The sequence below is a fragment of the Myxocyprinus asiaticus genome, chromosome 6 (assembly GCF_019703515.2).
Source record: "Myxocyprinus asiaticus isolate MX2 ecotype Aquarium Trade chromosome 6, UBuf_Myxa_2, whole genome shotgun sequence".
In the NCBI taxonomy this organism is placed as follows: Eukaryota; Metazoa; Chordata; class Actinopteri; order Cypriniformes; family Catostomidae; genus Myxocyprinus; species Myxocyprinus asiaticus.
This window is the reverse complement of record NC_059349.1, coordinates 52,264,940-52,283,444: the sequence shown is the minus strand read 5'-3', so window position 1 is coordinate 52,283,444 and position 18,505 is coordinate 52,264,940. Positions and strand designations below refer to the sequence as shown.

Below are 18,505 nucleotides of genomic sequence, written 5' to 3'. Positions count from 1 at the left end.
TGATTAGGATTTATTTTAATGACACCGTAAATCTGAGCGATGAAAATAACTGGTGACATGACATCAAAGAGAGATTGATGTTGAATCATAAACACAGTTATGCATTAATTCACTGCACTGATTAGTACATCATTATTATTATTATTTTTTATATATATATATGTCAGGGCTCTGATTTCAATTTATTTAGCTGTTGCATTTTCTTTTATTTGCTGCTCTGTGATGTTTGAATTCTATGCATTGTACTCACTGACGGTATTTTCCTGTTTATTTATGTTTTTCCAGGAGGAGAATGAGGAAGAGGAGGAGGAGAATGAAGGAAATGAGACAGTTGCAGACATTGTTGGTCTAACATCAGACATCAGGAAGCGTCTGCTCTGGTGGAAAGCCCATCAAAAAACAGAGGAACGAAATGTGAGAAAGCAAAGAGCTTTTGGATGAATTTACACTCCAATGACAATCCATTAAACAGATAGTTCATGCAAAAAATTTGATTCTGTCATCATTTACTCACCCTCATGTTGTTGTTTCAAACCCATATGGCTTTCTTTCTTCTGTGGAACACAAAAGGAGATGTCAGACAGAATTAGCCTCAGTCAACTTTCATTGCATCCTTTTTCCATACAGTGAAAGTGAATGGTGACTGAGGCCAGTATTCTGCCTTGTGTTTCACTAAAGAATTAAAGTCATAGGGGTTTGAAACAACATGAGGGTGAGTCAATTATGACAGAATTTTCATTTTTTGGGGAACTTTGCCTTTAAGTGGCAGGTAGTCATGTTGTCTTAAAAGCAACATATAGGGTGTCCAGGTTGTCTTAATCTCTAGTGTGTGTTTGCTTCAGCTCTCCCCATCAACATTAAAGGTTTTTGTTCCTCAGCCTGAGTGCTAGTCTCTATCTGTGAATAGTGCTGCTGTACTTTACTGTACTCAGTGCTGATGTTAGGGAACAGTATAATGTTATCGATCCTCCTGTACACGTCAATACATTCACCTCGCCCCTATCTGCTATCTCTTTTCTAGCTCATCTCCACTCAGGACGGATACAGTACCTCTGAGGTTTGCGCTCATTGTGGTTATGCCAAGTCTTATGTAACTCTGTGTTCACAAAACTGTAGACAAATATAGTGTTGATTGATTCGGGCTTTTTGTAGCTTGTGTTTGTGTATGTGGTACTCTTGGTGTGGCATGATTCTGTGGGTTCCAGGTGAAACTGTATCAACTGTGTTCATCTTTGGGGGAATCTCACGAAAACATATCCAAGTCACATTTCACCCCAAAATCTAAATGGACTAAAAAAATGCATTTTGCGTAAAGGACATTACGTCCATTTTTAGGACCTTTTAGATTTTTTGCACTGTGACATTTTTGTTACAAACACAAGGTGTCCTTAGCTACGATGTACTTAACCATTTGATACAACGTACTTATTATGTACATACATGTTGTTGCATTGTAATTACATTTAAAGTACTTGCATTTAGGGGCCTGGGTAAAGACGCTGGCTACCACCCTTGGAGTTCGCTAGTTCGCTAGTTCGAATCCCAGGGCGTGCTGAGTGACTCCAGCCAGGTCTCCTAAGCAACCAGACTGGCCCGGTTGCTAGGGAGGGTAGAGTCACATGGAGTAACCTCCTCATGATTGCTATAATGTGGTTCGTTCTCGGTGGGGCGCGTGGTGAGTTGAGCGTGGTTGCCGCGGTGAATGGCGTGAAGCCTCCACACACACTATGTCTCCGTGGCAACGCGCTCAACAAGCCACGTGATAAGATGCGCGGGTTGACGATCTTAGATGCGGAGGCAACTGGGATTCGTCCTCCGCCACCTGGATTGAGGCGAATCACTACGTGACCACGAGGACTTAAAAGCACGCCCTCAGTGGGGCGCGTGGTGAATTGAGCATGGTAACCGCGGTGAAGCCTCCACACACGCTATATCTTCATGGCAACGCGCTCAACAAGCCACATGATAAGATGCGCGGGTTGACGATCTCAGACACGGAGGCAACTGGTATTCAATACATGAATCCTCCGCCTCCACCACCCGGACTGACGCGACCACGAGGACTTAAAAGCACATTGGGAATTGGGCATTCCAAATTGGGAAAAGTATTAAATGTACTTGCATTTAATCACATTTGTAGTTACACTGTTAACTTTACCCCCAACCCTTACCCCAAAACCTAACTCTAATCCTAACTCTAAACCTACCCTTACTCCAAAACCTACCTGTACTTGCTCAGTAGCAATAAATGTGGGAATTTTGCAAAACAACAGTAAATGCATAGTCTTGTATGTATTTAATGTTAGTACATAATAGTTAAGGCCATCTAATGTAAAGTGTGACCTAGACGATTTGTCTAAGTGAGGACAGATGAATATCTAAGCTCTTCAAAACAACTTTGTAACCCTTTCCAGCTTTATGCAAAGCAACCATTCTTGATCATAGGTCTTCTGAGATCTCTTTTTTTCTAGGCATGGTCCACGTCAGCAAATGTGAATAGCAAACTCGAAATGTTTGAGTGCTTTTTATAAGTCAAAGTAGCTCTAACCCACCCCTCCAATCTCGTTTCATTAACTGGATGGCATGTTTGCCAAATCCTGACTCTAATTAGGCTTTGTTGACATCATTAGCCTAGGGGTTCACTTTTTCCAAAGCACTGTGAATGTTTAATGGGATGTGTTCAATAAAGGCATGACAGATTATAATTGTTTGTGTGTTGTTAGCTTAAGCACATTGTGTTTGTGTATACTTGTGACTTTGATGAAGATGAGATCACATTTTATGACCAATTAATTCATAAAACCAAAGGGTTCACAAACTTTGTCTTGACACTGTATTTCAGCATGTCAGATTTAATTGACAGAAAATCAGCACACATTAAAGAATGGACAACAAATACTACCATGATGTATAAAAAATATTTAAAAGAATGTTCTGGGTTCAATCGACAGTATTTGTAGCATAATGTTGATTATCATAAAAATAATTTCGTCCCTCGTTTATTTAAAAATCATCCTAATAGTAAGACATGTACAATGGAAGTGAATGGGCCAGTTAAAAATATTTGTTGTGGTAATCAACATTATTCCACAAATGCTGTCAATAGCTGTTAACTTGTATTGAATATTCCTTAAACAATGAAATTAATTTACAATTATTTATCATTCTTTCTTCATTATTTCCTTAATATTTCTTCATTCTCTTATTTCTTTCGATTTTGGGGTGAAATATGACACGGATATTCTCGAAAGGAGTTAAAGTGGTTGCCCATTTGATTTGTTACATTTATTTAACTTTAAACTATGAGCGTTGGTAGAATGCACATCGTCTTGCATGTTATTTAATTTTTTTTAATTGTTTAGATATACTCAACAGAGATTTGTGTAGTGCACTAATAGCATATGATGTGATCTGTCTCTTGTATAATAATTTAGTCAGTGTTTGTGTTAAAGGTAGTGGTGGTTAACTCCAACGGGACATCATTGGACTATGTGTCTGCCGTGCCCAATGAAAACGGACCTGCCGGTCTGGACATTTACTCGACTCCACAGTACAAAGTTGATCAACCAACAGAAGCTGAGGGTATGACACATCCATAAATATACTGTTATATTAATATACTGTTGTATAATATGTTATAAATATTTTTTCTTAAAGAAGTAAATATCATAACTTTGTTGCAACTTACAGTTCACTCATCAGTGTGCTTGAAAACGATTTAGTTTCACAACATAAGTTAGTGCGGATAACTTCAAAATCACAATTAGAGTTAAAACTGCCTTAACAAATAGAACGTAAAAGCCAATTGTTTGTTAGTTTCGTGTTGCCAGACTTTTGACTACCAGCATAAGATCTGAGCCACTTTGCAGCTTATTCTGGCCAAACACAGTTCGTTTGGGGGCAGTTTCTCTTGAGTTGATACTAGGGCTGGGCGATATATCAAATATTTACAACATAATCGTGATGATTTTGCTGACGATATAAAATCAAGCAATGGACCCTTTTCACACATTCGCGTTCGCGAAGCGGAAGTCGTCATAGTTGGCTAAACTTGACCGGCGGTGAATGGGGGACCACAGCAAATTAAATTTTTTGCTTACCCGTTTGCTCCAACAGCAAAAGAAAAAATCAATGATTATGCTTTCACAGCTTTGCAAAATAAGATAAAAATATAGAGCGCTGGATAACAGCAGTAAGAAGAGAGAAGCAGGCCAAATTTTCTGTCACTCCCTCAGCGGCTCTATTAGAAGCCTCATCGTCGCTATGGTAACTGATTTTTAAAAAGTATTCCGTATTCTGTTATAATACAAAGTACAATGTTATAAATGTACACTAAATATTTTTAAAATTGGAAATATAAAAAAGTTTGCTACATTGTCAAAGAAGGTGGAAACGTGTCATTACAGGTCTGTGAAAAGGGTCCATATTGCAATGATTTTAATGTGCTTTTTATATGGCCATTAAGTTTCAGAAAGAGCATCAGTAGCCTAAGGGTGCTTTTACAATAGCACTTTTGGTGCACACCTGGGGTCGAATGACGTCAAAGTTTGGTTTGTTTGGATAATGTGAACGGCGTTTTCCGAACTCAGGTGCGCACCTGTGAACCGCACCCGGGTCCGCTTGAAAAGGAGGTCTGGGGTGCAGTTCATTTGACCTTGGTACGGTTCGCTGCTGATATGAAGTTATCGCAGTTATCGTGATCGTAGCTATTATGATATAATGCATTTCTCAAACCTGCTTGTGTCCAATTACACCGCCTTGAGAGCAGCTCACATTCTTGACATCTCTTGCAGCAGACAAGTGCTAATATTCATCACATCATTGCACATTCAATGAATCCGCAGGAGACAAACACAACTGTTGTTCTGTGCATGGCAAGTGTTCATTGTAAATGCAAAGGGACAAACTTTAATACTTCACTGACTGAACACAATGACGTTTTCTGGAGTTGTTACCTAGTTGCACTGGTAAACAGCTGCTGCTTGTACTCACGTTGATGATGTAATCGAACCACAGTTCGGACCCAAACAATATGATATCAGAGACCAGCGGGGGCAGGGGGAGGGGGGAGGAAACGAACTCGGGTTCTGTCCAAGCATTCGAACCAAGTGTTTAAGCACCCTAGACTAGTTTCGAGATCATTCAGGGTTGCAGAATTAATCAAAATAACATCAAAATGGCGATATGGTCATGTGATCAAAAGGCTGCGATTAAAGACAGATAAACATGGTCTGAATGCCCTTCAGAATAATCGGTTGATGCGTTGTTCTGTGCACGTGCGACGCTCGTTTGGGCTTGTGTTTTTAGTGCTTTTAGAGCAGTGCACATGCAAGTTATTATACATATCTATAACCGTGGTACAGTATAACAGAAAAGGAGGAGATGACAGCGTTTCACCAGATGTGAACCTTTCAGTGTCAAAATAAAAGCTCCAGGTGAAGGTGAATTAAATTGGACAGAAAATATATGACTTGTATATAAAACAAAAAGAATCCTCAAAATAATATTAGTTAAATTATAAAGTATTAAATTATAAAAAATAAGCTTGTCCGGGTCCCACTGTAATAATTTTGAATTATGCAATGAATAGTCAACTGGGTTCCAAAAAATAAAAAAATAATAAATTTTTTTTGTAAAAATAGATGAAGGTAAATAATGTTTTTTATTAAGCTACTATGTATCATTGTATATAAAATATCAATATAAAAATGCATATACATAAAATTATTAAATTACATTCTCCCTATGTGTTTATCTATTGAAAAACTGTAGGAAACATGCCTTAATTTGTTTAAATAGATTTTATTCAATTCCTTTAAAATATTGAATCTATTTGGCTGCAATGGCTGTTTGGATAAAATGATGGTTCCTCTGATTTAAAAAACAAAACAAAACAAAAAAAACAACAAAAAAAAAAACATTTGAAATAATTTCAAAGCATATACATAATTATTGAGATGTATATTGAATATCGTCAATAGGCTGAAAAATATTGTGAAAATTTTGTAGCCATATCACCCAGCCCTAGTTGATACCAAAATAATATTATTTGAAATTCCTTCAAATAATGGTGCACAGAAAACAAAGAAAATAAAAAAAAAGGTGAAAACAGAAAAAAAAAAAAAAAAAAAAAAACAGCGAGAATGTGTGTAGTCTTTGTAATTAGAAATTTTGTCCGTCCAAAAGTAATGAGTGCCAATTATTATCACTGTACTAATTATACTGTAACTTATTGTAACAGAATATACAGTTCGGCCCATGGATATCTAGTTCACTTGCTTTTTTGTCATTTTTCTGAAACGTCATGAACATTTCCACCACAGTGTCATTTCCACCTTATCAGAAATTATGTTTTGTGTATATATAAATAATATTCTGTGGTGGAAATGACATTTCAGACATAAAACAGCAGACTTCTTTATCTTGCTACAGATAATTTCATAGCTTGCATTTTAAATTAAATTTGTCCAACAAAAAAAAAAAAAAAACACAATTATTTTTTATTATTATAAGTTTAATTTCAACATTGGTCAAATAGTAAAATCTATACACTTATTTATTAAAATAAAAACAAATGATTACGGCCTGGAAAAAATTCCTAGACAGATTTAATGTGATATTCATATAAAAAAAATTACAAAATACTTAAAGCAAAATTGTGTTAGATAATAAGACTTTGTGTGTAAGATAACAGGAATAATAGATGTTTCTTTAAGCATAAACCTCTTTCAGTTTTATTAGATTTCTCTAAAAACAAGACGTAATAATGTTTTTTCTTTTTTCTTTTTTTTTTCTTTTAAATGATCCTGTTAGTTATGAAAGTGATCAAATGCAAAAGTTGAATGTATTATTGCCTCACACAGAAAAGACGGATGTGAGCACACGTGAAGTCATGGACACACAGCTGGAGGAGGAGGAAGAGGAGAAGACAGATGAGGAAGAGCAGGGCGGACCCCCGAGTGCTCTCGTAAAAGTCTTCAAATTCATCATGAAGCAGAGCTACATCTGTGCTCTCATCGCTATGATGGTGAGGAGGTCAAAGGTTTAAGTTTGGAATAGTTTCCCCAATGAAAATTATGTCGTCATTTACCCTCATGTTGTTCCAAACCCATATGACTTTCTATTTTCTGCGGAACACAAAAGGAGATGTTTCGGAAAATGATCAAGCTTTTATTTTCCATCAAAGTAAGTTATATTGTCAAGCTCCAAAAATGCACCACATGGTATCATAAATCCAGTCCATACAACTTTTGCACTATATTTCAAGTTTTCTAAGGTCATATAATTAGGGAAGCCCTGATCCGCAAGGTGAATTATTATTTTTTTTTCTCTGAATTTATTTCTCTGATTTTTTTGTTCTCTCTGAATATTTTTTTTCTTGATTAAGATTTGCAACACATTCTTGTAATTGTATTACTATAACTATAAATCTATCAATCAACAGATAAAGTACCACAGACATTCTGTCATCTTGTGAGCATAAGATGTCACACTTACAGATAGTGGCACCTGGTGGCTGAGGTTGGTACCACCAGCTGCCAATACAGCTATCATGTGTTGCCTCTTGAGGAGGAAAAAAAAAAATATTCAGAGAAAAAAAAATTGTGCCAGAGGGAAAAATAAAAATAGTAGAACATAGGGTCAGGAAGGCACTAAAACACCTTGCGGTTCAGGGCTTCCATATATAATAGTGTTGTGTGAGGAACAGGCTAAAATGGTTGTTGTTAACTGATAAATTTGCCCTCCACCCTAAATATCAAATCTCATTTGCAGTTGCAGTTTTCGAATTTTCATTGTGATTGTTTTGAATGCAAGAACGTGGACAGAGGACAGACTCAGTGACTGCTGAGCAGAACTGAATCAGCAGCGCCTGTGGCAGGTTGAACTTCCTCAACTGGTGAAGGAAGTACAACCTCTGCTGGGCCTTTTTCACAATGAAGTCAATGTGGGTCTCCCACTTCAGGTCCTGTGAGATGGTAGAGCCCAGGAACCTGAATGACTCCACTGCTGCCACAGTGCTGTTTAGAATGGTGAGCGGGGTCAGTGTTGGGGTGTTCCTCCTAAAGTCCACTATCATCTCCACTGTTTTGAGCATGTTCAGCTCCAGGTTGTTTTGATTGCACCAGACAGACAGCTGTTCAACCATCCTGGATAAGGCCGATGACAGTTGTGCCGTCTGCAAACTTCAGGAGCTTGACAGATGGGTCATTGGTGGTGCAGTCATTTGTGTAGAGGGAGAAGAGTAGTGGGGAGAGCACACATCCCTGGGGGGCACCAGTGCTGATCGTACAGGTGCTGGAAGTGAATTTCCTATCTGTCTCAAAGCTGGTGATCCACTGACAGATAGACGTGAGAACAGGGTGTTGGTTTAATTTATTCTGGAGTATAGCTGGGATGATGGTGTTGAAAGCCGAACTGAAGTACACAAAAAGGATCCTTGCATATGTCCCTGGTCTGTCCAGATGTTGCAGGATATGATGCAATCCCATGTTGACTGCATCGTCCACAGACCTGTTTGCTCGATAAGCAAATTGAAGGGGATCTAGAAAGGGTCCAGTGATGTCCTTCAGGTGGGCCAAAAACAGTCTCTCAAATGAATTCATGACCACAGACGTCAGAGCGATGGGTCTGTGGTCATGTTAAGTCCTGTGATTTTGGGTTTATTTGGGACAGGGATGATGGTGGAGCATTTGAAGCAGCAGGGAACTTCACACTGCTCCAGTGATCTGTTGAAGATCTGTGTGAGCTGCTGTTGAAGATTTGAGAGCTGCGATGGAAGTGCAAGTGTATCAGCAAATAACAGATCTAATTTCAGTCTGTTCCTAACACAAAGTTGAAGTATGACTCCGTACTGAGTTGTATAGACCATATTTATGGTGCATGTTTGTCCTTTGTAAGAATTTGACAGTATAAATCACCATCTAATTTCATTGTTTGGAAAAGAGCAACTTGGACATTCTGCTTAACATCTCCATTTGTATTTCATGAAGAAAATAATACAAGTTGGAAAGATGGAGTCAGTGATGATGAACATTTTCATCTTTGGGTGAATTATTCCTTTAAATTGCAAAATATGATTTATGAAAGATCTTACCCTTTCTCTTATGTTATCCCACTTATGACTCTGAAATGCTTGAGTGTTTTTTCTTTCTAAGGCGTGGAGTATAACGTACGTTAGCTGGCTTACGTTTGTGTTCCTCCTCTGGTCGTGTACTCTGTGGATGGTGCGAGACAGGAGGAAATATGCCATGCTGACGTCCCCCTTCATGGTGGCTTATGGAAACTTCCTGCTGGTGCTTCAATATATCTGGAGTTTTGAGCACTTAAGTCCGGTGCCTGGATTCTTTCTGAAGATGAAGGTGCCTTTCACTGAACTGAGCCCCAAGGTAACAATCCGTGATAGACTAAACCATTGACCAATTCATTTGCCTATATTTGCCATTCTGAAGTGATCTCAACCAAACAAAAAATTAGGGATGTCCGATACCGTGCTAATGTACTTGTACTCATAAAAATGCTTTGATACCAAAAACTGATATCTTTTGATGGACGAATGTCATTCCGTACATATTCAGCACACAAATTAAAATCACATTATGTCGTAGTGTAATTATTAAACTGCAAAGGCTGCGATTTAATGAGATAAATGTAAAGTCTGCATGTGCTGCGCGCTTCAAAGTGAATGTGTGGAGCTGGTGTTGTGCTGATATAAACACACCAAGTGCTCATACCTTTTAGGGCTCCTTGGCTCATACACGGAAAACACCATCATGAGCATTGCACGCTCTGTTTGTAGCAGATGACATTGAGCAGAGCACTAATTCACATTGTAGCATGAGACAAATACAGACTACATATTTATTTATGTGAGAAGCTACTGTCAAAAACACCCAGAAATGGAAGGGCTTCAAAATAAAAGCTTCCACCAAAATAAAAGCTCAATTTAAAGTGATAAAAAGTCAACAGAAATATATCACTAATGTGTAGTTATGTAATATTCACTGTAACACTAATAATAATTATAATAATAAGTAAATGGTAATTGTATTATATTTAAGCAGTATCTCACATTTGTTATGCAGCACTTTATTTGACAAAAATAACTCCAATGTTGTATTTTGGATTGTGCTGTGAGGTTCTGATAATCACACAATCACAAGGCTTGTAGTCAACATAAAATGTCTTTGTTATCTTTCGTTCATATGTAACAACTTCTCGGCTTCTGAAATGACTTTTTCAGCTGATATCACCTAGGCTATTGTTTTATGTGAACCAATAGCCAAATATCCATTTAGGCATTGTTTTAGGCTACTGTTGTACGTAATGCAGTTTTCAAAAAAACTTTCCTATAGTTATCTCAGTAATTTAATGGTGATTAATTTTATTACGGTTTTGGCAGTTTGCTAATATCATTCTCTATCTCTGTGTGTAGATTCTGTGTCAGTTGAGTTTCTGGCTGCTGCTCAGACAAACTCTGATGGAGCGACGAGAGAAGATGAAGGAGGAACCCGCGCTTTGTGACGTCAAAGTGGAGGAGCTGAGAAAGGGTGCGCCATTTATTAGAATCCAAAAACGTTGTTTTGTTTTTTTTATCATTTTTGCCGCTTATTATGTTAGTCATACATGATCATTTTGCACCCTGTTTGATGCATATTGCGTCTGCAACACGTGAACGTCCCAGTAGAATACAGTAACTGCAGTCACAGTCACATATTAAGCTTTCACACTGATAGCGTTAGGATTTCTTTTAATAACAACCAAAAATTTTAAAATCAAGTTTGCGTTAAGCTGTGTGTTAATATGAGGGTCTAAATAAATATACAATGATCTAAATTATTTAATTGTCACCTCAGAAAATACAGAAAATGTTCCACTTCTTGTTCTGTTGTTGTTGCACTGTATGTTGTCATTTTCTGTGTATTTTTAATTGCATTGTCCTATGCTGACAATTATAGGAATAGTTCGCCAAAAATGAAAATTCTCTCATCATTTACTCACCCTCATGCCAACCCAAATGTGTATGTTTTACGTTCTACTGCTGAATACAAATTAAGATTTTTAGAAGAATATCTCAGCTCTGTAGGTCCATACAATGCAAGTGAATGGTGACCAAAACTTTGAAGCTCCAAAAAGCACAAAAAGGCAGCATAAAAATAATCCATACAATTGCAGTGGTTTAATCAAAGTCTTCTGAAGCGATATGATCAGTTTTGGGTGAGAACAGACCAAAATGTAACTCCTTTTTCATAGTACATCTTGTTAATGCAGTCTCTAAGCACGATCATGATTTCAAGCTTAATTATACTTCCTAGTCCTCGACGTATGCGCAGAGTGCTAGATGGCCCTAGCAAGTGTAATCAAGCTTGAAATCATGATCGCCAAGGTGACCGCAGATGTCAAGATTTATAGTTAAATGTAGTTATATTTTGATCTGTTTCTCACCCAAAACTGATTGAATCGCTTCAGAAGACATGGGTTTAACCACTGGAGTCGTATGGATTACTTTTATGCTACCTTTATGTGCTTTCTGGAGCTTCAAAGTTTTGGACCTTGTTGGCTTGCTTTGTATGGACCTACAGAGCTGAGATATTCTTCGATAAATCTTCATTTGTGTTCTGCAGAAGAAAAAAAGGGTTGAGTCACACATCTGGGTTGAGAATTTTCATTTTTGGGTGAACTATTCCTTTAAGGGATTCTTATAACCCCCCCCCCCCCCCACATTTTTCTTTGTGGGATTTAGAGGAAGAAAAGGAGGAAGAGGAGGGGGACGAGAATGACCTGATGCAGGTGATGGGGAAACTGGTGATGGCTCTACTGGTCAAATACTGGATCTATATCTGCGGAGGAATGTTCTTCTTCGTCAGCTTCGAGGGAACCATGGTCATGTACAAGATCGTCTACATGATGATGTTTCTCTTCTGCGTGGCTCTCTACCAGGTTCTGCTCTTCTATGGGCTGATGAGGGCTTGAGTGCTTCTCAACTGGTTTTGCTTCTGGACAGAAGTTTTACAGAATTATTTGTTATAGAAAAAGTAAACTAAATGACCTTAAAAGCAAACACTGAAATTTGGAACATTGCTTTAACATAGTCTGAGTCACATTATCTTTTACTTGTGTAGTTTTGTTTATGGGTTTTGAGGATGAGAGCATGTCTCACAACCTGTCCATGTTGACATCTGTACCATTTGTCTAGCTTCTACTAAGAAATAGATGAATGTGTGTCAAAATACTGCTATCCTAATTATGCACTATTGTAGGTTTCATTGCATTTTATTTTTTGCATTCAGAATTGTATTTCCCTGCTGCCCGTGAACCTTTTTTGGGTTGCAACCCACCAGTTGAGAAGCACAGCATTACATTATTTTTTTTCCTCGATAGAACCATGATCCATGCGACTCCTGCGCTATTTTCCAAGTCTTGTAAAACCATATGATAGCTTTTTCCACACAAATATTGGGCCCTATAAAATTATTTTTAGGTGAACCATTTGTTTAAAAGCCCTTGACAGAGTGGTTATCTTCTCCTCAGGTTCATTATGAGTGGTGGCGCCGGATCCTGAAGTATTTCTGGATGTCTGTGGTGGTCTACACTATGCTAGTGCTTATCCTTATCTACACCTGTCAGTTTGAGAACGCCATTGATACGTGGACTAGCATGACGGGCATGTCAGCCGGAGTGTGAGTTTTGAAGACTCCTAATGATTTAATTATTTGATATGAAGTACAAACCCTAGTGAGCTCCCTTGTTGTCTACATGGGAAGCTATCTTCTCAGGCAAGCTCATATTTATCTGACTTGAAACTGTATGGCTGTATAACTGACACAAGGGGGGACTACAAATTTTGGTTATGGGCCAAGCGGTCATGGTTGGGTGATTCTCATGAAACTAGACAAGAAAATGTCCTGGTCTTATTTTACTTTTCCAAAATCAAATGAAACAAATAAGAAATTATATTTTGAATAAATATAAGTTTTTGAACAAAGCTTATGTTCGAATTATGACTGCACAGTTACAATGGCAAGAAAAAGTATGTGAACCCTTTGGAAATAGCTGGGTTTCTACAATAATTGGTCATAAAATGTGATCTCATTTTCATCAAAGTCACAAGTATAGACAAACACAATATGCTAACAACACACAAACAATTATAATCTTTCATGTCTTTATTGAACACATCCCATTAAACATTCACAGTGCTGTGGAAAAAGTAAATGAATCCCTAGGCTAATAGTGTCAACAAAAGCTTATTAGAGTCAGGAGTTTGCAAACCTGCCAGCCAATTAATAAAACCAGATTGGAGGTGTGGGTTAGAGCTACTTTGACTTACAAAAAGCACTAATACATTTTGAGTTTGCTATTACCAAGAAGCATCTGCTTGCGAGGACCATGCCTCGCAAAAAAGGATCTCAGAAGACCTACGATCAAGAATTGTTGCTTTGCATAAAGCTGGAAAGGGTCACAAGTTATCTCAAAGAGCTTAGATATTCATCTGTCAACAGTTAGACAAATTATCTATAAATGGAGACAATTTAGTACTGTGGCTACTCTCACTAGAAGTGGCCGCCCAGCCAAAATGACTCAAAGGGAACACCGCAGAATGCTCAATGAGGTAAAGAAGAACCCTAGAGTGACAGATAAAGACTTGAAGGAATCACTGGAACTGATTAACATCTCTGTTCATGAGTCTACTATACGGAAAACATTAAACAGGCATGGTGTACATGGCAGGACATCACGAAGGAAGCTGCTGCTTTCCAACAAAAACACTGATGCATGCCTGAAGTTTACCAAAGACCACCTTGATACTCCACAGTGCTACTGGGAAAATGTTTTGTGGACTGATGAATCTAAGGTTGAATTTTTTTAGGAAGAGCACGCAGCGCTACGTATGGCGTAAAAAGGGCACCGCATACCAACGGTGAAGTGTGGTGGAGGTAGCATCATGATTTGGAGCTGCTTTGCTGCTTCAGGGCCTGGACCGCTTGCCATCATCGAGGGAAAAATTAATTCCCAAGTTTCTCAAGATATCCTACAGGATAATGTCAGGGTGGCTGTGCAGCAGCTGAAGCTCAGTAGAAGTTGGGTGATGCAGCAGGACAATGACCCTAAACATCGAAGTAAATCCACTACAGAATGGCTTCAAAAAAAGAAAATCCACCTTTTGGAGTGACCCAGTCAGAGCCCAGACCTTAACCCAATAGAGATGCTGTGAAATGACCTCAAGAGAGCCGTTCACACCAGACATCCCAAGAATATGACTGAGCTGAAGCAGTTCTGTATGGAAGAATGGTCCAAAATTCCTTCTGAATGTTGTGCAGGTCTAATCCGCAGCTACTGGAAACGCTTGATTGAGATTATTGCTGTCAAAAGAGGATCGACCAGTTATAAAATCCAAAAGTTCATGAAAGAATATAATTGTTTGTGTGTTGTTAGCATATTGTGTTTGTCTATACTTGTGACTTTGATGAAGATGAGATCACATTTTATGACCAATTAATGCAGAAAACCAGCCAATTCCAAATGGTTCACATCCCTTTTCTTGCCAGTGTACTTCAGCACACTTAAAAAAAGTGCACTTTGTATTAATGTCAACTTAAAAGTATTATTTTGAAAGTAAATTTTAAATCAATACCTTTTAATAATGTTGTATTGTACTTTATTATAATTCATTGGAATTTCTGCCTTATATACTAATGCACATTTCAACAAAAGTACGCTTGGTCATCATTTCAACTTAAGTGTGTTACAAAAAATTACATTTAAAGTCAGTACATTTTTTTTTAAGCAGCTAATGCTTTCAGAAAATAGCCGACACTCGTTACACTCTAATTGTTTTATAATAGTGTGGTGTATAAGATCAGAAGGTTGATAAAAAAGAAATGTTTAGTAGAGTGTAGTACAGGTTAATATTTTATAATAGCATGCACTAAAATTGCAGTACAGCTGATATTCAGTTGCAACAAAGTATATCAACATTATACTTGAAATATACAGTATTTAAAGTGCATTATAATATTAAAAATGTCTTAAGTACTACAAGTGCTTTCTAAGTGTGGGTCAAAAAAATGCATTGCATTTAACAAATATTTAAACATTAATTAAATGTCACTTATATTCAAGTTGTAATAAATTGTTCACAATTAAAGTATGTTCTTTGAAAGTATATTATTTTCATACAAAGTACTCTTTTTGAAAGTTTGCTTAAACGTACTTCTTTTTCATAAGGGAATATCAAGGGAAATCATTGACAATTATGATCATTCTCATAATCATGCAGCCATACTTTAAAGACTCAATCTTCTAGCAATGGGCCAATGTTCACAGCACCCTTCATTTGGAATCATCTCTCTCTTTCTCACTCTGTGGCTCACGCAGACTGAAGGATATCGGTCTGGAGAAGTACAACCTGTCTGATCTGTTCACTCGTATCTTTATCCCCACGTCATTTCTGCTGGTGTGTATCCTGCATCTGCATTACTTCCACGACCGCTTCCTGCAGCTCACCGATCTCAAAGCTGTGGTCAGTAAACAGGAGAGCACCATATACAGGTGAGAGACATGTATGCCAATTACGCATATTGTATCCAGGGTCAACAATTTTTCTTCTTTTGATTCTGCAGGTGCATAATCCTTGTTTGTTTTTCACGCAGAAAAACTTCTCTACAAATCATCTTTATTCATGCCAATGCATTTGATTTGTTTTAACCAATCATCTGCTTGCATCTTTCCCCTGCCATCCCTCATGCTACAGCTATACAAAAGTCAGCGGTCGTATCTATCTGATTGTGGATAGGTGGGTGACTGCTTCCTTTCTCTGGTATCAATGGAAACCACAATGAATGCTCACCTCTCTGCTCCTCTGTTCTCTACCATAATTTACCCTGATTTAAGTCTTGTTGTCTCACTTAAGATCGTCACCTGTTTAAACAGTTCGCTAGAAAAGTTCTAGTCCTTACTAGATTGAAAAATGTATGATATCTTTCTATGTTTCAACGCTTTGGTTCAACTTTCTTTTTTAAGTTAACTTGTTTTCTTAAAGTCAACATGAAACAGCATTTTCAGCCCAATTGTGTAAATTTGACGTATTTTTGAGTGAAACAGAATGTTCAATGAGAAAGCAAATTGGATGGGACTTAAATTGTCTCCATTGAGAACTGATTGAATCTTAAAAAATGGCCATTACTTACCAAGTTCTTGGGACATGGAAGAGACAAATCCATCAATATTGGCTATTACTGTCTAAAGCTTAAGTGCATTAGCATTACCTGCCATTAAATAATGACGTTAACTTTTATTAAGATTTTAGAAAGGCTTCTAGGACTGTCAACAGGGCTGAGAAACTCAATTAGAATTTTTGGTAACACTTTCAATGAAGCCCATATTTATAATGCATTATAAATATGTTATAACTTCTCATAAATAATTGTAACCACAGTTATAATACATTACAATACTATCCATAGTTATACCTTCGAGCACAGTGCATTATAACACAAGCAGCATCCAGTTTTATCTGCAGAAGTTATAATGTATTATATACCTGTATATATTTGTAATATATATAAAAGATATGCTTTTAAGCAAGGTCTTCTTATAAACATCCATAAGATACTTTTAATTAGTTATAAGACATTACAATTTATGTTGGATGTTATATACATTACACATGCACAAAATACAAAATAACACACATTCAATGTACATTTTGACATATTACAAAAAACACTTGTAATGCTACAAGGTTAAAATATATCAAAAACTCTCTCTCTCAGGGGCCTGGGTATCTCAGCGAGTATTGACGCCTACTACCACCCCTGGTGTCGCGAGTTTGAATCCAGGGCGTGCTGAGTGACTCCAGCCAGGTCTCCTAAGCAACCAAATTGGCCTGGTTGCTAGGGAGGGTAGAGTCACATGGGGTAACCTCCTCGTGGTCGCTATAATGTGGTTCTCGCTCTCGGTGGGGCGCAGGGTGTGTTTGCGTGGATGCCGCAGAGAATAGCATGATGCCTCCACACACGCTACGTCTCCGCAGTAATGCGCTCAACAAGCCTCATGATAAGATGCACGGATTGACGGTCTCAGATGCGGAGGCAACTGAGATTCGTCCTCTGCCACCCGGATTGAGGCAAGTCACTACGCCACCACGAGGACTTAGAGTGCATTGGGAATTGGCCATTCCAAATTGGGGAGAAAAAAAAAAACTCTCTCTCTCTCTACGTAAAAATATGTATATTGATCACACATGTAGCCAATCTTCTTGGGTGTAAACAAACCCAAGAAAAAAAGAAAAAAAACCATCAAACTGGTTCTATACTGGACTCTATTCAATAAAGTGTATTGTTTGTGCATCTTATTGTAGAGACTATAAATAACTTCCATTATATATGTTTGACTTGTAATGTATATTGTATTTTACAAGTTCATGTTATGGCTGTTTATAAGAAGATATTACTTTTGTAACTTTACTTAACGCAGGTAAAGACCACTTATAATGTGATCACGTCATAAAGCCTTTTGACTGTTTACATTAAACAGCACTTATACGATAAACTTTATTAACTTCTGCTGCTGTAAAATTGGATGTAGCTTGTGTTTTAATGCATATACTCTAAGAGTTATAACTATGAATTGAGGAAGTCTTATAATTTATTATAACTGTAGTTATAATTATTTATGAGAAGTTATAACTTATTATAAGGTGTTATATGAGACATTATGAATACAGTATAATGCATTTATAATGCCTTTACAATGTATTATAAATATGGGCTTCATAGAAAGTGTTACTGAATTTTTCACTTATAATATGTCAGTTAGGGGAAAAAAGCTTTAAGACATCAGTGATCATCGATTTTTTTAATTTAAGTTGTTTCCTACAGCAACAAATAAATATAAACCAAATAGCACAGTGCTTTAATGTTTATTGTAAAGAAAAAGAACATACCTGACTGTTAAAAAAGCAAATTTCATTTTAAAATAGCTTGTGTAAAATTATAAAATCAAAAAATTTAGCCAGTTCATATTTTACAATCTTAATTAAAAAGGTAAAATGAGAGAAGAAACAGTTAAATAGACAGTTGTATGTTAACTTAGTTTTGCACAGTAGAACCATGGTACTCAAGCTTGGTGGTGGTGGCGTAGTGGACTAAAGCACTGAACAGGTAAGCAGAAGGTTGTTGGTTCAATCCCCACAGCCATCACCATTGTGTCCTTGAGCAAGGCACTTAACTCCAGGTTGCTCCAGGGGGATTGTCCCTGTAATAAGGGCACTGTAAGTTGCTTTGGATAAAAGCATCTGCCAAATGCATAAATGTAAATGTAAGCTTCAAAATGCCAATGGTAACATGGTGTTGCTAATGCTTATGTTGCAAGACACTGATAAGAAAGGAAGACACAACTGCCAAAGAATGCCAATAAAGCCATTGTCAGTGCTTGGCAGACACTGAATATAAAATTTGTACAAATTCTATTTGTGCAAATCTAAAATCGCACAATTATAGCATTC

At 37.4% G+C, this 18,505-nt stretch overlaps 1 protein-coding gene across 2 annotated transcripts in view; it reads left to right on the top strand.

Moving 5' to 3' along the window:
- Positions 1-18,505, top strand: part of LOC127442509 (piezo-type mechanosensitive ion channel component 2) — a 133,213-nt gene that overhangs the window by 48,058 nt on the left and 66,650 nt on the right. The window contains exons 9-17 of one of the 2 annotated variants that reach the window (XM_051700600.1): positions 286-414; positions 1,022-1,057; positions 3,453-3,582; positions 6,864-7,027; positions 9,156-9,386; positions 10,433-10,547; positions 11,741-11,937; positions 12,529-12,677; positions 15,376-15,549. In XM_051700600.1, coding sequence (XP_051556560.1) covers positions 286-414; positions 1,022-1,057; positions 3,453-3,582; positions 6,864-7,027; positions 9,156-9,386; positions 10,433-10,547; positions 11,741-11,937; positions 12,529-12,677; positions 15,376-15,549 — 1,325 coding nt within the window. The remainder of the gene's footprint in view (positions 1-285; positions 415-1,021; positions 1,058-3,452; positions 3,583-6,863; positions 7,028-9,155; positions 9,387-10,432; positions 10,548-11,740; positions 11,938-12,528; positions 12,678-15,375; positions 15,550-18,505) is intronic. The other variant, XM_051700599.1, reaches the window with a different exon arrangement.